This window comes from Fistularia commersonii, chromosome 11 (assembly GCF_037954325.1).
Source record: "Fistularia commersonii isolate RoL2024-O1a breed Wild chromosome 11, RoL_Fcom_v1.0, whole genome shotgun sequence".
Taxonomy (NCBI): Eukaryota; Metazoa; Chordata; class Actinopteri; order Syngnathiformes; family Fistulariidae; genus Fistularia; species Fistularia commersonii.
The window spans coordinates 6,079,787-6,098,763 of record NC_141294.1 but is presented as its reverse complement, the minus strand read 5'-3'; the positions used below and the strand labels follow the sequence as shown (position 1 = coordinate 6,098,763).

General features: G+C 38.6%; 1 protein-coding gene across 1 annotated transcript in view; it reads right to left on the bottom strand.

Annotated features, from left to right (window-relative positions):
* The window catches only part of me1 (malic enzyme 1, NADP(+)-dependent, cytosolic), a 71,290-nt gene that overhangs the window by 37,783 nt on the left and 14,530 nt on the right, over positions 1-18,977 (bottom strand). Inside the window, exons 2-3 of the mRNA XM_086154669.1 lie at positions 6,142-6,275; positions 3,120-3,269 (exon numbers count right to left, since the gene is read on the bottom strand). Coding sequence (XP_086010795.1) covers positions 3,120-3,269; positions 6,142-6,275 — 284 coding nt within the window. The remainder of the gene's footprint in view (positions 1-3,119; positions 3,270-6,141; positions 6,276-18,977) is intronic.

The window sequence follows — 18,977 nt, the reverse complement described above, 5'->3', positions numbered from 1 at the left end:
ATCTGCTGGAATAAAATAGTTAAAACTCAGCAGCAGAGTTTATTCTTCAGCAGACATAGAAGAACGTAAAACCTCTGGTCATCTGCTAGATGACCCACTGAGGGTCACTGAGGCTCATCTAACAAAACTCTGGACCACGGGAGAAGGTCCTGATCCACTCTGCTGTGAGATTGAAAGACTGTATAGAATGACTCTTTTTTTCTAGCTTCATATGAGAGGAACTGAAGCATGCAATGAATTTTTCCCACATAGTTGCACAGGAATGGAGAAAAAGGGAGCCGCTGAGTAAAAAAGTTATGTGCATGGGAAAGCTTTGGTTTCAAACTATTTCAAGTGCTGCCAATGCAAGCACTTACACCAAAGCTATTTGGAGATAATGAGGACGGCCGGGGTTTCACAGCTCATCATATGCAAGGCCCATGCAAATGGAAATAAGCCATCAATAAGTTGAGTATTACCACTGATGACCAGAAGAGAAACACTTTTTGGGGAAATAATCAGCAAACCTCTTAACTGGCAATGATTACTTCAAGTCTGTTGAGTATTTGCAAAACAAAAGTTATATTAATGAATCAACTGTAATTTAAAAAAAATGGCTCACAGCTGATGTGCTCATAGCATAAGCCACACCCTGTGTGTTGAACATGATGAATGGGGCAGATCAGCATAGAACTCCACCAAGAGACAGCTGGGGGACAGTCTTAACTATGCTACCTGGGTCATTTAATGCAATTCTGGGTGTTAATAAAAAAAACATACAGACTTAAACTTAAGTAGAGAGACAACAAATGGCTGGAATGACTGGGGCACCATTATATGGAAACACAGAGGCATGCCGATGCTGCATCACCAGCCAAGCCAATCCACATCAATGCACTGCGTCAATGTTTTGGAGTCGTCTTCTATTTTACCACTGTAAAGCACTTTACTGGCTATAATGCCCTTCTATACCCTGCGCACAAAAAGCCAAAAAAGATAGCTTTAAAGTTTTTTGTTTTTCTTCATGCATCATGAAAAGAATTGCTCACTACCAATTGTCTTGTAGAATCACAGTTACAGTTGATGATATGAATATGTACCATTTCTATTCTATGTCTACTGTGGGTTTGGAAGAATGCGTGTGAATTCAGTTTGGTGGGTATATCAGTACTCAGACTCTAAAATGATACAAAATAATACTAAAATAAGGACATATAAGTTCAAATGTACTTTAAAAAAAGCTTAAAAGCAAAATATTTTGTGGGAAATTTGAGCATTTTATTACATCTTGTTAGCAATTGGAATACAGGAGTGGTAGTCCAATTAATTCTCAAAGGAGCTATTCAATACCACATCAATGTCAGTTGGCAAACTTAAGAGACTTTGAAGGGCAGATGACAAGGTTAATGTTTTTCATCCAAGGTAAATGTAAACACAAAACTTAAAAATCACCTAAGTAAGGTAGTTGATGTGGAGACAAGGAGACTGTGCCAAGTAAAACGGAGAATGGCCCTGAATGCAGCACCCATGATGAAAGCTCTGTCTGTTTTATATCCGTGTCTATCAATTAGCATCTATCTATTAGTAACTGCTTTCTGTTGGTGCCAGACTGAGAGAGATTTGGACCTACTGAACCTATTTGAGGGAAAACAGATACTAACAGATGTGTGAGAGAGTGGGGCAAAGTGTGTTTACGTTACGTTAGTGTACTACAGGAAACCAATGAAGCTATTTCTTCTCGGATCATAGCCAGATTCACTCAAGGTGAACCCCAAACTGATTTCAACAACTCACTGAAATTTGCCTTCAGCCATGCTTCTATCACAGCCTAAAAATCTGTTTCAGATCTTTGCATCAAACATGCATTCCGACATGGCAGACATGTGCATAAAGAATCCCTTATTTTTGTAATGCCTCAGACCAGCATAAGGCCCGCTACAATTTCAGTATCTAGAATTTGTTCTAACATGCACATTTTTTGTCAAAATATCATTTATAAGTGTATGGAAAACTGTGTGATTGTATCTCAGTATATAGGAGTGTATTTCAACTCTAACACTTTTAAATAAAAAGATGGATATGCATACTGAAGTTCACAAACTTGAACTGTGAATTCACTTGTATTCAGAAAATCACGCGTGATGCATGCATAAATAGATTTGAAAGAGACCCGAAATTTAGACAAGTGATCGAATAACAAATCAAGTGAATCTATGGTTGGTGATAGGGGGCAATATGTTTTTCTAAAGATGATAGAGGTGAGTCCCTCTACACTGCTCTGACTGTATAAAATACAAACGCAAGCTGCTGTGTTGATGGGGCTGATTCTTTGATTTATCCTAAGTTACTGCTGTAGAAGTTGAAGGTGAACGTTAACTGCCATGAAATGTAACCTGACCTGAATCAGATGGCAAGATCATATGGCTGTTTATTTGCGCCTGCCAAAGCACACCAAAACCTGAGAAAATAACCAACTCTGAAGCCTTTCTGAGTTGTAACTGATAAATTGTCTTTTTTTCATAATTTCATGTCTTGTGAGTAAAATTCTTTCAGCCTTTATTATCTCATATAAGCTTATATATATATATGTCCAAACACAAGTGTCAGTACTTAAAGAAATATAACAGGTAATAAAACATTCAGACTTTTTTTTTCCTTTTTTCTTTTTTTAACACATTTTCAGACATACCTGCACAAACACATTCTGAAAATACAAGAACACATTTGCAAATAGAAGAATGCATTAACATGTTCTTTAATGTGTTTATTAATGCAATTTCATAAAGACAGTGATACATTTATAGATGATTTTCCTATTATATATTCCCACAATTCATTGAACATGTGTACTTACCTGAAAATACACCTAAAAGGTGTTGTACACATTTGAAAAGTAGATTAGCATATCCGGATATCAGACTTATCCTGACATATTTTTCAACCCATGATATGAAACTCAATTTTAGTATTTTATTTGGGCCAAAATACACAGAAATAGAAGTAAAAAAATGCTGATTCAAGATGCAGTAACCTGGACCCTGTTCACAGAGGGGAAAAATTTGCCTACACAATCCTAGTGCAAATATTTGTTTGACTAGGTTACAGAATGGAAGAAGAAAATGTGGAAGTGTGGATCTCACCTTGGTCTGCTAAATATCAGGCCATATTGCTGGCAAGCCAGTCCCACAGTTGGAGTGTAAATGATGGGCATAAACCTTTCAATGTCTGACTTGAGCACACGGTAGAAAAGCTTCTCATTAGAGTCCTGGAGTCCCATCAAAAACACATATCTAGGAATGACAGAGAAGAGTATGGAGAAAGAGAAGCAATGTGTTAATATTTACCATCTTCAGAGACATTATCCCCTAGGCTTGGGAGATCTATATTGAACTCAGATGTTGTAATTTGTCTTTGTGACTGATAAGTAACAAACAAGATTGGAGGACCTGAATGGAAACACTTGGAGGGCAATGTGTCAAAGAGTAGAGAGAGGAATGATCAGCCAAATTTAAGCAAGCTCAGGGGAAAGAAAAAAGAAACTTTACATAATTGAAGGGAAAAGACAGGAAGCAGAGCTGGAGGCAGCAAAGATGAAAATGTTGAGGATCTCTAGGGACTGGGGAGGATCGATAGAATCAGGAATGAGTCCATAAGGGCGCATCAAGCACAAGTAAGATGGTTTGGAGATAAAATCAGAGGCCAAACTGATACGGATTGTACAAGTGCAGCTAAGGGATATTTAATATATTGGTAGAGGGATGTTATGGTTGGGAACTGCCATGCAGGAGGCCTAGAGGAAGACTAAAGAGGAGATCTGTGGATGGAGTGAAAGAGGACCTGATGTTAGTTGGTGTGAGAGAAGAGGATACAGAGAGTAGGGTTAGATGAAGGAAGATGATTCACTCTGGTGACCCCTGAAGGAGGCGACCACAAGGAGGAGAAGAAAAAGAACTGTGGGAAAAGAAGTTGGTGTACAAAAACAAATTGTAAACAATGATTCAGCTTTTTCCAAATAGATGGAAAAAGTATGCATCATAAACCTCAGCAGTTAAATAGCCCACACAAGCACTTAGTTCTGCCTCTGATCCAAATGAAGCGGAACATGTCAGAAAGGGCTATCCCTAATCAAAGAAGTTTCCATAAGGCAAGAGAGCACAAGGTGCCTCTTGATGCAGGGATAAAAACCATGAAGGCCCTCAATGCTATATGTTAGACTGTTACAGCTGTACAAATCATGGTGGTGACAGTTTCTCTTGAGAAATGTTTTCATATTGGGGAATCAAATTAGCTTCTGCCACATGTAATATATCATGGGAGAGCTTTCTGCATGCAGTACTGAATGAATCCTACTTTTACAACATTCAACTTTGGTAAACTTGAACTGTAAATTCGAAAAAGGTTTCAAACACATCTTAATTGTTTGATGCTCAATTGTAATAGGAAGTGTATCAGCTATCCTTTCACACTTTTCCTAAATTAGTGATATTTACTTCCACTGATCATTCAAGTTTAAGACAATTAAGTAATATATTGTTTGCAAATGTTTTAGTTCCCTTCCTTGTTACTTATGCAATTTGCCAATAAGCCTTGGGGTTATTCGGGGAAAAACAGCAAGAGGTAGCATACCTGCTACCAAGTCAACCCAGGCAAAACATGGGTGCATTAAGAGTGAATGTGCTTGTGGGATCACTATTCTTGTTAAATCGCTCCGTAAAACTTCTCATAAAATAACTCTCATAAAACTGAGTTTAATACATGACAGTAGAGAAGGACATTGAGTCAAAATATAGTTTATAGGACCACCATTGCCACCAAATAAACTGAACTGACTTATCAGACTCAATCTTAATGAAATCCTAAACTCACATTAAATCAAAACATATTACCTGTTGTATTCGCCTCTGTTCATAGTTTTAAAAGGAATGGTCACAGCCATATTTATAATTGTGGACACTTCCTGTCCAAAGCAGTAGCGTGGTTGTGCCTCTCTCTCAAAGCAAAAAGTAACAAGTAACGTTTGACCTCAGCTGTGACACCACTGGTAAAGCAACTGATCATTAGCTGTCTATGTTGATGACAGAGTCACAATAGCTACTTGAGGAATTCAATCACCTCAGTTAAGACAAAAAAAACACTGCAGAAAAGGTTTGTTTTTGTATTAAGATAAATAATAATTAATTAATAATGGCCAAATATTTTAAAAGGTTTCTAAATATAAAAAATATGAGTTAAAGTAGCTAATAAAAGAGAGTGAAAAAAGGAAAGTTTGAGGCCATAAAAACAAAACCAAATGAAAAAAAAGGCACCATTCTGAACTAAATACCAAAGATGGATCCAGGGTTGGGGAGCAGACTGTAAGTAAACACAGCATGCTTGAGCAATGACTGGCAAATAGTGACCCCTAATCCATGGGAGAAATGCTAAAGCTGGAATGCATTCAAGGCTCAGAGGCAGATTGTTGATGACATTGATAGAGCATGAGACAGGCTCATAATGAATGTTTTTAGATGTTGATACCTGACAGTTGCTATGGTTGAAAAGTAGGTGTAACTGAGGGGTGTTCACGTTTCTCTCACACTCTTACTTGACACTGGAAATGGCAGTTGATAAAATAGTTGACTGAGATGTGGTGACAGGAAAAGGAGGGCATTCCAGTGAAAAATAACATCATAATAACTGAAATGCACTGAAAAGCTCATAATTAGGCTTTGGTTAAATTAACAGCTAAAAATCACAAATCAAGCATGTGGAAGAGCCCGAAATTATATTTTGGTTGCTGTGGAATTTATATAAAACATCAAGAAAACATCGAAGAGACAGATAGATTAAGCTCTCGGGGCTGGATATGATGCAGAGGTATGCTCAGAAAAATACATGCAAGTTATGAAGTTCTCCAGATGTAAGACTTCACATGGAGGCTAGGGAATCCTAAGGGAGAGTAGTTGGAACAGAAAATATTTAAGTATATTTAGATTGCTACAACATGGTCAAATGTGTGTCTGTATATACATATACATATGTACATATGTGTGTGTATATACATATATATATGTATATACACACACACATATACATATATATGTGTGTGTGTATGTGTGTGCGTATGTGTGTGTACATATGCATATGCATATAAATCTGTGTTTGCATGTCAGAACCCCGCACCTGTCCAGGTCGTCTCTTTTCATGTCATAATTCTTAAGCACTCTGAGCAGCTGGATGTCCTGACTGATGAAGCAGGGAGGCAGCAGGCCGTGGATGCCAAGCTGGAGACGCTCCTCAAGGGTGAATGCCATTCCCTGGACACACACACACACACACACACACACACACAACACAGCATGATTAATTGCACCCATACTTGTACAACATGTTTGTGTTTTTCCGGCCTGATTTTAATCGTTCAAACCTGGTTCAAATAACACCATGGTGATTAGATCCAATATAAATGGGCTTGATCAGGCCTAGGGCATTTAATATCAAATGATTGCTATTGTACTTCCTCACCAGCTTGATTTTAGCCAACAAACAGATAATTTCGCAAGCTGCTGGCAAAAGGTGAAATTTGGCAGCCAGCATTGGCCTAATTTCCACTGACATCTTGACTGGCAGACGCCATTACTTAACCAGTTAACTGCCGCTGGAGTTTAAAACCTTCCTAGCAAAACAATAGAGAAGTGTTAAGACACGATAACAGCTTTAAGCGCTATGAGTAAAGCGCATTTCCAAAGTACACATCATAACGTCATGATTTGGTGTCTTGCACACATCAGTCAGAGGGGAGGATTATACACACACACGCACACACACCTGTAAGTTGCACTTTTACTTTTTGCATCACAAGTGTAACAGAAGCTACTTGAAGGCCCAACTTGAAGTCGTGTCCGGTTGATACTTACATATATTTTAAAGACATCTTTTAGTGAGACCAGTGATACTAGAAACTGTCTGTCAACACCGATTCAGGGATTGAGTTGTCCTCTCTCTGACTATGACACTTCTGAACATTGGGACCTGCAGGTAAGAACACGTACTTTTCCACCGCCCCACCTGACAAGACTGTGCTTAACTCTTGGTATCTTAATGTACTGTTCCAGGAAGTCTCATGTGGCTTTGCCCATCTGTTATCTTGTCCTCAACGTAACTGCAGACCTGTCAAAATGGTGGATAAAATCAACAAGTACAAGACCCCAATCCACTTTTTAATCATCACCTTATCCAATCATCCCATCCAGTTATCCTGCATATTGTTGTTTTTCCAGGAGTATTTTGAGTTTTTGGCCATGAATCTGAGGTGTTAACTGGCTTAAGTCAATGACCTCTAGAAATCTGTCCTCCCTATGACTGACAATATAGTATACAAGAAGGGAGATGAAATCTTAGCAGTAACACAGATTCATATCTAACACTCATGGTGTGAGGGCATGGAATCTGTTATGGAGAGGTTCTTGAGATATCCTAAACATGAGATAAAACAAGATAATCTGGTCATGGAAGATTACATTTCTTCTACTTTGTTGTCTCTACAAAAACAGTTGGATGATTTGTGTGAATATCATACAACTTCACAAGATAAGCCTCCAGGCGGGGGAAAATGAAAGGTTGTGAAAGGTATTTTAACATGATACAAATAATTCTAATTCTTCTGCAGATGCATGTGAGTCAAAGTCACAATCTTCAACAGGAATACTGGGGGCAATATTGCAGTTCACTATCTTTACGTATTGCATCATATGTATAAAGAAATTAATCTAAAACTATTTGCCAGTCATAACACATTACACAGCAGCCTTAAAGAGGAGTTACCTTGCATTATATTTATTGGCTCTGTAAACTTGTCCGAAGGTCTCTATTGCTCTACAACATGTTAGCCTGGTTTTTGTTAGTATGCTTTAATAATTTTACCACTACCAGCTATTGTCTTTGATAAATGAATGTAATTTTTCTTGCAAGACGTGTGAAGATTACTCTCCTGCTATTTATCACCTATCGGCCATTTAAATCTAGATAGCTGTTTGATGCTTCAACAAATGTGTAAAAAAGAATTCACTGGTCCCCTTTGGTGCAAACATTTGAGACTGATAAGCAATGTAGTATTTCAAATGTATCTTCAATTCTTTTATAGGTTTGTGGGAGTGGGAGTCTCTTCTTTCCAAACTGTTCCTGGTACTGCAGTCAGCTCATATTGCAGTATTACACCAAAACTTATCATTGATTCATGTCTTTGAAACCATATGAAAAGGAACAAAGGCATGACCCACATCTATTAGATAGTGGGGTTTATCTTGGTCACCACTGACCTTGAAATAGGAATGCTAAAATTATGAAAAGTTCAGTGCTGAGCCAGAGAGATGGCACACATCAGGCCTGTGCATTATTCTAAAGACAATCATGTCACTGTGTAGTCATAATATGAGACAATGGTGATAGCATGACATAACAGAACTTCTTTTCTATGGTCCTTAGTCCTAAGCCTGTATTTGAAATGGCCATTACAAATGAAATGGCCCTACTCTTCTTCAAGTGCAGCATGATAGAGTGGACATTTTAATCTTCTCCAGCAATAAAAGACCAGCAACGCAGAGAAACCTCAGACTCAACTTGCCTGTTCTTGCAGACAGGCGAGACAAAAGAGAGGCTGTGCAGTAAATGTCTCCCTATTGGATCAAATCCATAGATGCTGGGTCTGGCCACCACAGTTCTACTTTGTGTGTATCTGGTTGTGTTATAACCATTTTGACGGTCATAAAATGTGCACTTTTATGACATGAGGTGCAATGCTAGAGGGATGTGGAGAACAGAACAGTTTTCAGTGTTGATGACGTCAAAACCGCCAATATGCCATTTCTAAATCCAATAAGGGATGAACTAAAATACATTGGACTGGCCTTTTTGATTATATCCAAACAATTTCTGAGTTAAGAGGGAGGGAATGGATTTCAGGAAATGACCCATACACATCACTTAATGTTGAGAAGGCTTTCTAAAATACATGGAATTTCTGTTTTCTTACTATTTTCTATCAGCGCGATATACTGTATGTCTGCCATCACATATATATGTATACAAAACAACATCTCATTAATACACATACTTATTTTTTTAAATTTTAACAGTTCTAAATCATCTAATATGATTGCTGCCAGCATGTTGGTTATTTCAGACACTAAACATTTAGTCCCAGTTCGATGGCTGTTTTCAGTGGCTCTGAAGCAGTCTGTACTTAACGGACCTCAAATACACAGATGTAGCTCTGAATTACAACCTACTCCAATTATCAAAAAAGATTTCCTATATCTCAGAGAGCCAACTATTCACAACAAGCGGTGTGTTTGGAATAGCAGCTGGCTCACAATGCACCAGTGCTCTGCTGTCTGCTTACCACTGAGGATACATGGGAGACAAAAAAAAAATAGTCCTAAAATACATTAGGCAAAGTGACACAAAAGGCTATAACCTGACATTTGTTGCTCTTTGAATCCCATTTAGTTTTTTTATTACTAGACATTCACTCAGACTCAGGGTGGCACTTTTTGATGAAAGTGTTTGTCTTTTTTGCTGAGGAGAAAAGCTGCCACATTTTTCACCCTGATTTTGTGATGCTATTAAAGTAAGTTTAGCTTTTCACATGCATGGATATGCTTCTCTATAATTATTACACACACTCAGTTCATCTAGCATTTGTGTGTGTGTGTGTGTGTGAGAGAGAGAGTGCATTTGTCATTCTGCACTCTTCCGCCCAGACAAAGTGCCCTCTTGAGAGCTTTTGTAGGATATTATAAGCAAGTTCCATGATCATAGCTTACCCCTCTTAAATAGTTATTTTCAGATGACTTAAAGTTAGTACTAAAAATGTTTAGCGGGAAGCATCAAAGAGTTTATTATTGTCAGAGAATTGTGTCTTGATTCGCTATATTAATATCTTAAATGGCAGAGCAATCAAAAAAGATGCATGGTATAACACTAAAAAAAAAACCACACAATCCAGTTATGTCATGAACTAGTTTGAAATATATAACATAAAAAGTCATTTTACAGATTTGGTAAATGTGAATGAAAAGATCTCTTAAACTAAAAGCAAACTTCCTCATTAAGCATAATCATCCTCCTCAAGGGCTGCTAGTTCCACATCTGAAACAAATATGATCCAAAGAATAAGGATAAAATGGCCAATTAAAGTCACCTGCAAAGGCAGGTTGGCCGTCCAGAGCACTGGACCTGGAGAGTGACTTTATTACTGAGAATACAGCTGGTTGGGTGGGTGGGTGGGTGTGTGTGTGTGTGTGGGGGGGGGGGTGCAGGGGGTGTACAATGGCAAGAAAAGCTAAGCCATGCATGCTTTGTAGATTTTGGCTTGCTAAGTGTGGGAACCCTTGATGCCAATTTTGATGTCTCTACCTTTTCACTTCAGTATTGGCTTTGCATGCCTCTGTTGTCATTACATAAATAGAGCTGCCTTTTTTTCAGTTCCAAAGGTCCCCTTCCACACATAAATTCTGGTCAATGCACGGAAAATCAGACTTAGACGGAGACAGGAGTTTCCCTTTCATACATGTGGCACACAGGAGGGGATTTTCTGTGTTGGGTGAAAGGGAGACCGGTTGAGGTGTACAGGAGAAAGGCTTGACTTGAACATTATGCCACTGAGTTTAAAATAACCTTTTCCAAGTTGGGCATTATAGGTCTCCTTTTGTACCATTTTTATTGTCTATAGTACAAATACACTTGTTTTTTTATTTACAGCATTTTACAGTTTTACAGTTGTTCTTGCTGCATCAGATGTTTTTATCTTGCTCCAGTTGCAAGATAAACATCAACACACATTCTTGTTGACAATTCCTCAAAAAAGCAGCTCTTTATCAAAATGGTCTCACTCAGCGATAAACCTGACATTGCCCCAGGGAGTTGGTTTTTGTAATGGACCATTTATCATCCAATCAAACTCGTTCTTATATTTGTTTTCCCCACATACAGGCCATTTGGGTTACTTTGCAGAACCTCAGACTTTAAGTGTGTGTCAGACAGACTTTCATTTGGTTCATAAATGGAAGGCATTCTCTAAACGTAAGATGAATACCACTAAAACTGCCAGATTGAATCTACTTTTGAGGAGTGAACCAAAAAGCTTCCTTACATCCTCAGCAAACTTGTACTTTTGGTTTGTATCCTGGGTCAAAATCCTACCTTTCTAACGTGAAAGCTTATACATACACACACACACACACACACACACACACACACACACACACACACACACACACACACACACACACACACACACACACACTTGTCTACACCCTAACTATCAAGTGTTTGTTTGTCTTTGAATACAGGTTTTAAAACCTTTGACTGCTGTAATGCACCCTCTCTCTCCCTAAACAGGGCTGGGCAGGATAAACCCTAGAAAGCTTCCACATGTCCCTCACCACATCTGAAGTGCCCGCACCCTGCGCCAACACATGTGATGCCCACAGCACCATGTTCCAGAGGCCTTGGTTATGGCCCAAATCTGTAATCTAGCCACTGGGCAGTGCCACCCCTTAACCTCGAGCTGCTGCCATGCCTAACCCCTTAACATTCAGAAGAGAGGAAACAGCTAATTAGCTGCCCAGATGGCCAAACAAGGAAGATGAAAGTAGCAGTCCTTTGAAACTGATAAAATTCCTCTGTGCTTCCCAGTGAGTTCAAAGATGGGTTGTGTCACTTTTTTTTCCTATTCCAAGCAACTTTAACATCTTGCTACCTTGAGCTTTTAATTTCAGTCCACTATAACTACACAGAGCTCTGACTGACAGGACTTGCTCAAAGTCACGCTATAACATTACAATTACAGCTTCCTCTGAACTGGAGAGAGCTAGAAATCCTTAACCTTTGCTTGACTTCTGCCACAGGAGTAAATTCCTTATCACAATATTCATGCTGTTCTGGAACATTTCTCACACACTTCCATGTATATTTTCTCATATTCCCTGATCCATCTGAAGCAATTTGAAACACCATTAAGTTCATTATGTGATTTTAACATCATATTACACCTAGAAACGATCTTTAAGTCAATATTTGTCTATTATTACAAAGGAGCTACGACAGTTCCTCTCCGGTGTTCCCCCTCAGGTGTTTGTTTCACTGATGATTTACAACTTGGTGAAAGTCATTGTTTAAAGTCCATAATGGGGCTTTCCAAAGGGTTAAATTAATTTGGAAAGCCTAAGCTAGGGAGCCATAAATCTCGCACTACAAGCTAGAATTTATAACTTTGGAATTAACTGAACACATTACTCTGGGGGGGGGAAAGGCATATTTACTAGACATAGCATGAAGTATCTGATTCAGGGGAATGTTTCTTTGTTTTATTTCTAATTTTCTTTAACCTCACGCAGCCATAACATTATATAACATTATAACAATTATTGGAGAAAGTCTCCCTCTCTACACACACACACACACACACACACACACACACACACACACACACACACACACACACACACACACACACACACACACACACACACACGTGTATAAAACCCCTCAAAAATAAAAGTCAATGTCAATGACTCTTTAATCTTCTTCAACCCTTCACGCCAGTTTTGTTAAAACTGACTCTCATGAAACATTTTCCAGTTAAATGCAAGTTAACAAAATCTTAAACTATCTCCTTCCTCTGGCAGTAATACTGCTCTCCTTTTTTTATATAAAACATGTATTGTGGCTCCCTAAAAGACTAAATAACTGGTTTCGATGGACAATTTACTCAGAATGCTGACAACAGAAAACACTAGCCTTTAAAAGAACCCTTTTCATTTTTTGTTAAGACTTTGAAATAATGTAACCCTTACATGAACAAAACAGATCCCGGTTGTGAGATTCCCAGATATGTTCTTTCTAAAACCCCACAAAGCGACAAATCCCACTTCCAAATAAAAGTCTGTCAAACAGTAGCAAGTCACCCCACTCGACCTCTTTTCTTCTCTTGTGTTTTCTCCTCTGCACCAGAAGAAATAAAGCCTATTGAGGGGGGCCTGAGCCGAACGCGATAGGGAGGCCTTCCCCTATTGAGCATCCCTTAACCACTGTCAGCGATCATACACACAGACAAAAGCCTGCAGGCCTTCAACTGAGAGAGGGCTCAAATGTTTGGCACCGAGATACGACCTGGCAGAGATGTGTGTGGCCAAAGAACACTTTTCTATTCAGCTCTGTCTGTGAGAGGAACTACAGTCCTTTCATAAGAGGGAGAGGCAAGAGAAGGCCTTCTTGTATGACTAGTTTATCAGTAAAACCGTTTGCTGAATGTCATGTATGGTGATAGCCATCTCGACCCCACTTTCCTTCATTTAGCTGCAATGTATTCATGTTGCCTTGGTGCCGGCAAAGGTTTTTACCTCACCAAAGCTGATAGTTCTGGCCAAGTCTGCACTGAGTATTGGGCATCGAAATGATTCATGAGCATAAAGCAGAACAAAGGGAGAATGACTAGGATAACACATTACAGGAAAAGCAGATCAGTTGAAAGTGGGAGTAGGTTAACCACATCAGACACAATTAACTCAATAAAAGGAATAGAAAGATTTGAAGGGCATTAACACAGGTCTATAATTAAGGTGTCAATGTTATAATGATGATTCAGCAAGGATGCTATATCTGCAAATCATAAATGTTTCGGCTAAGCCACCAAGTTGAGTTGACAGCAGTAAACTTTGTGTTCTCAATTTGGCATCATAATTGATAGGTCAAATCTAAATCCAGTTCATTATGGTAGTGAAAAAGCAATGTTTACAAACGGGTCAGTGCCTTTGACTGCCGATTTGTGTCGACACTTACACAACGATATATCCTTTGTTTTGTCTTAAAATTGAATCATTGTGAGTCATCTGTTTGCTAGGTTGATTTAAACCACATGCTTTATGCTGTCAGTTATTAGATGAGTTTATAGGCTGTCTTGTTTTAGCGTTCACGGTATACGCTTCAGAGGCCAGGGATCGGTTTCATGGTGCTTGTGTTAACAGATCGCCCTTGGTGTTGGGAAGAAGGCCCTAAACCTTGTTTGAGTTCCATCAGCACAAATGCAAAAGAAACAATCCAAGTGAGCCTCATTAACCAGCAAGGTTTTTTGCATCACATGACTCATAAAACCCAATGATAGATGTAAATTGCTCCAGAGAAAACCCCTTAATAAAACCAATCCAAGGCTAATTCTGAATATGAAAATAATTTTATCAAAACATAAAACCATTCTTTTACTTTACTCGCTTTTTCGTGAAGTAAGAATAGGTCTGTCTTTGATGAGTAGGTCTATCTCACTGGAAGCCTAGATACTTGCTTTTACTGCTGTTAAATTAGATTATACCTTGTGTTATTTTACCACTTGCCCGGCGAAACAAGACACTCTTGCATGAAAAGGTAAAACCATGTAGACTGCCAAGGTAAAGTTGACTTTGAATAAGGCTGAAATGAAACTATGGGGTGCTCGAGTTGGTATGATATTCAACTGGACTCTGAGAAACCCTGCTTGAATTCCCCTACACTGAAGTTTCTCCACACATCGGTGGATTTGGGTTCCCCTCTGCTGATGATGTCAGAACTCCACCAGACCCACAGCCACTTTACAGCTGACCAAACAGGGAGCAGGGGCTGGTGAGGTTGTTCCCATAAACACTTCCATCAGCACCATCAACTCTACTGCACTATTACTGCCACGTATACCTCTGCACTGCACACAGGACTAGTTCACTCAATTATTCAAATCACTATACCAGCATAAAATTCAAAAAAAATAAAGAAACAGAGATAAGGAGAGATAAGAGATAACAAAAAAAAGTCCTCCTCTTGCAGGTAGTGTCATGAGCAAGCAAATATTGTTTGCAAGCCTTAATCAAATAGGTCTCACACATGCTATATAAGCCCCATTTGAAAATCAAACCTCATGGTGAAGAATTATAAATATAGAGTCAGCACAAACCTGCTGAGAAACATGCTATCACAGGAAGCCTCCCGATGAGTCTTCATTTTTGGCAGAGGGTGACCCACGCTGGGAGGAGGCTCTGGCCAACAGCTGGAGGAAAGACTGAGTCATACAGTATGCTTCCTTGTCCCCATTCTCATTGCCAGATTTATAAACACGTTGACATCCATTTGTACATGCTTTCACATAAACAATGCAAAAATAGGGCTGACGATGTACTTTCAAGGTCAAGTAAACATAGTCATCATCATGCAGATGTGTTTTAGCAGGTGTATTCTTCACATCAAACAAAAAACTCCCCTAAGACCTGATTCAGAGTGCAAAAAGATTAGCTGTAGGTCTATCGTAAGAAGAAGTACCCCACGACGTCCTCATTGTCTAGCAGCACACCGTGGTGTCCTCTTGTTTTATCAGTAGTGGCATGTGTGTCTAGACGCTGTACAAACAGCTTGTGGGGGTAAGACAGTGGATAGCCCAGAGGAATGACAGCCTCATCCCATAGTTATCATAGTCGGGATTAGGGGATATAATCCAAAAATGAGAAAACAGTAAAGCTAAAGGGGGACCAAAACAAAAAGAAAAAAGACACACGTATAAGAAAGAAAGCGGGAGGGGTCATTGGTAGCATTTTCACAGAGGTCACAGACAGACATTGGGTTTGCCTGTTAGAGTGACTGATTTTAACTGGACTACTGTTCTTAATTCTTTTCAGCTTAGAACGGGTGATTATATAATAGCAAAACAGCCTCACCACCACACTGAGCTCAACCACTTGCTGGTGCTGCCACGTAAAGAGAAAAGCAGGATGGAGTAAAACAAGCCGTGCTGGAGTAAATCGGAAGTTTCTGCCCAGAGGTGGTTTTGAACATGTTAAGGAGTCCAAAACAGCTGTAGGAGCTCTAACAAATTATTGTTTTGTACAAATTTTGCATTTTATCTTGTCAATCTTGAGAATCTAAGACTCACAGGGGGTGCCGGTTAAACCATAATCATACATGTAACTGTACATGTAACATGTAACTATGTTAAGTAACTAGCAGTTTAGTCTGGACAAAATACAGGAAGCTAGTTCCCCCAGGTTAAACCATAATCATGCATGTAACTGTACATGTAACATGTAACTGTGTTAAGTAACTAGCAGTTTAGTCTGGACAAAATACAGGAAGCTAGTTTCCCAACCAAACAAATGTCAATTATGAGTCACTGCCAAACACACCACAACATTCACTCAACATCCAGCCATGTCAGCAGTGTGTTAATAAATTCCCTGCAAATCTATTCGAAGAACTGTTTTACCAGCCATCATTGTAGTTTTCTTGTCTTTGTTTACATAAATGACCAACTACCCACAATGTAAAGTCTTTCAAACACCCAACTGTTATATTTAACAAAGCTTGACTTTTTCTGGCTTTGGTATTTTGCGCATGCTTTAAAATTATTATAATTTCCAATTATGTCTGTCCACCAGACTGGTAGTAATTAAATTAATCCCCAACTTTCATTTACATATTTCTGAATATGAACTTCTGCTGAATTTGATGATACATTGATATTTATCAGACTTCATTTGAACAAACTGATATCATCTTAGGCTGGATAAAAAAGTCCTTCACAACATCACATGTTAAATTAAATGCAATATGCTGCTTTGAATAAACTTGTAAAAAAAAAAATCATCTTTCTGACATCCATGTAATGGATGGTAATGCTGTCATCCATTGTGGCAAGCTGTGCAAATACCAATACCAATCCTAAAAAGTAAAACCGGAGCTTAGAGAGAGGCATCTAAAACCTGAGGTTGTTTTTTGCATGAACACCTAATCGTGATTTTCTGAGTCATTACTGTCTGACATTGGAAACAGACAATTCACCAGACTAATGTCTGGATAAATAACCTATCACAAATCAGTAAGCACAGTTAACTTCCTGATTTATTCCACAGAGAATTATGGGAATTTCACAAAAGTAGGGGGTTAGTTATTCTTTAGATCAGGTCAGCCAAAGAATGATGGGAGATACAAAATAAATTAGTATGACTTATCTGTACTTTTTATTGGTCAATCTGTTTTTGAATCTATATCACTTTTAGTTAAATATAGGTTAAATATATGGTGACTCCATCATGACATATGGTTTCTATGCAATTATGTTTGTGTTGTGTTGAAGCCAATGAATAAAGGCTGCTATTAATTAATATGATTAAAGAAAACAATGACATGCTATCTCTCTTAATAGGAAACTTCAGCCAAAGGCTTCTTTATTCACATCTCCCAATGTTTTAAAACAAACACAAGTTTAAGTTTATTGAGTTTTGGGAAAATCAGGTGCTTCATACCAGAGAGAATACCTCATACTTAAACAGGGAGCGAAGAATTTCATAATGACAAATGTGTGTGGTTGATCCCCTGTTAATTCAAGAGAATCATTCAACAATGTCTGCCCCTAGCCATCCAAAATATTTACATGCTGAAAAAACATGTTAGGCTACTTTTATAGCTGCCTGAAATCATCACGCCACATTTACTCTCCCCAAAACATTTAGCAGTAACACTTCCTTAGGGAACCCGAATGGTAACCCCTAAACTGTTGGATTGAACCATCAGCAACTTTCAAACAAACTAGCTTGTTCTGAGACATAAAAAGAACAACATGTCAACAGACTCAGATGGAAGATCATTTCCAAAAGGATGAAAATAATCATAATGTGAATTTTTACTACTTTGAACACAAAAAGTTATTCTTTATGCTTATCTCGCTGGTCTGACAAAAAATCCAAAACGGGTTGTTCATCTAAAAAGGAAGGTGGGACTCCACCAATACCAATTAATGGAATGGCGCCAGTTTGTTAAAAATGCTATGAGGCTGCAAGGAAAAAGCTCATCTATAGTCAATATTTTGTTGAACTCTCACAATTCTTACCTCAGTTAATTTGGTTTCAGTTTACACTGAAGCAATAAGAGTACCAAACTGTCTTGCCAGTAATCTAAAATATTCTCCTGAATCAAATATGAAAAAAGAAGAAATTAAAAACACTGAAATTAAAATGTCAGCGTTTTTTGTTTTTTTTTTTCCCCAGAATCTCAAAGCTGCTGTGGGTAAAAATCGGATTATCCGATTTACAAAATATTCTACAATTTCCTTGTGGAAGTTGTGTTTGTGAGTCTTGGGAAAGAGAGATGAAGTGAAGCTGGAGCCAGAACAGAGGGAAAATGTGGAGGTTTAACTGAATATTAATGTAATGTGCGTTGCAGGAGTGCTAAAAATGAGTGGACTTTGTAGAACAAACAAGGTACCTCAGCCAAGGTTAGTTTAAAATGCTTTTTCATTATTCTAAACAGATGTGCTTCAAAATTTAACCGCTCCATTCTTGATCAAGCCACACCCAGACAAAGTTTTTTTAAAAATCCACCCAGTAGTTTTTGCATGATGAACAAACAGGCACATATACAAAACAACAAACGTGGTAAACATTACCTCCTTTGGAAAGGTTGATGTGGGAGTCAAGAGCTAAATGAATGCGTTCATTCATGTCAGCATGTGCATGCATGTGTGTGTTCATGCTCACTCTTGGCGTTTGATCTGCAAAGCACACACCACCATGAACCTGAATGCAGGACTGGTTCTTGTCCAATACAAATACTGACCCTCATAGTCCCCTTTTAACACTTTAGTCTCCCTAGAAACATCCTTAGACAAAAATTCTCTCCTGGTACCCTAATCATCACCTCTCTCATTCCTTGGAACCACTTACAAAGACATATTGGGATGTGTGACAGTGTGTGTGTGTGTGTGTGTGTGTGTGTGTGTGTGTGTGTGTGTGTGTGTGTGTGTGTGCGCGCGCGCATGTGTGTCTGTGCCTGGCTTCAGTCAATGATCCAATAATGAGTTATCAGATGGAAGAGCTGTCATACCATGTAGGGTATCAAATTACACAGCCGTGTGGAGTCTTCTGACAGAAACTCTTTGGTTAGAGACACATTCTGTTGGTTTTATGGTAAACTTAAACTAACTCTTGTCAAAGACCTGTATATTGGAC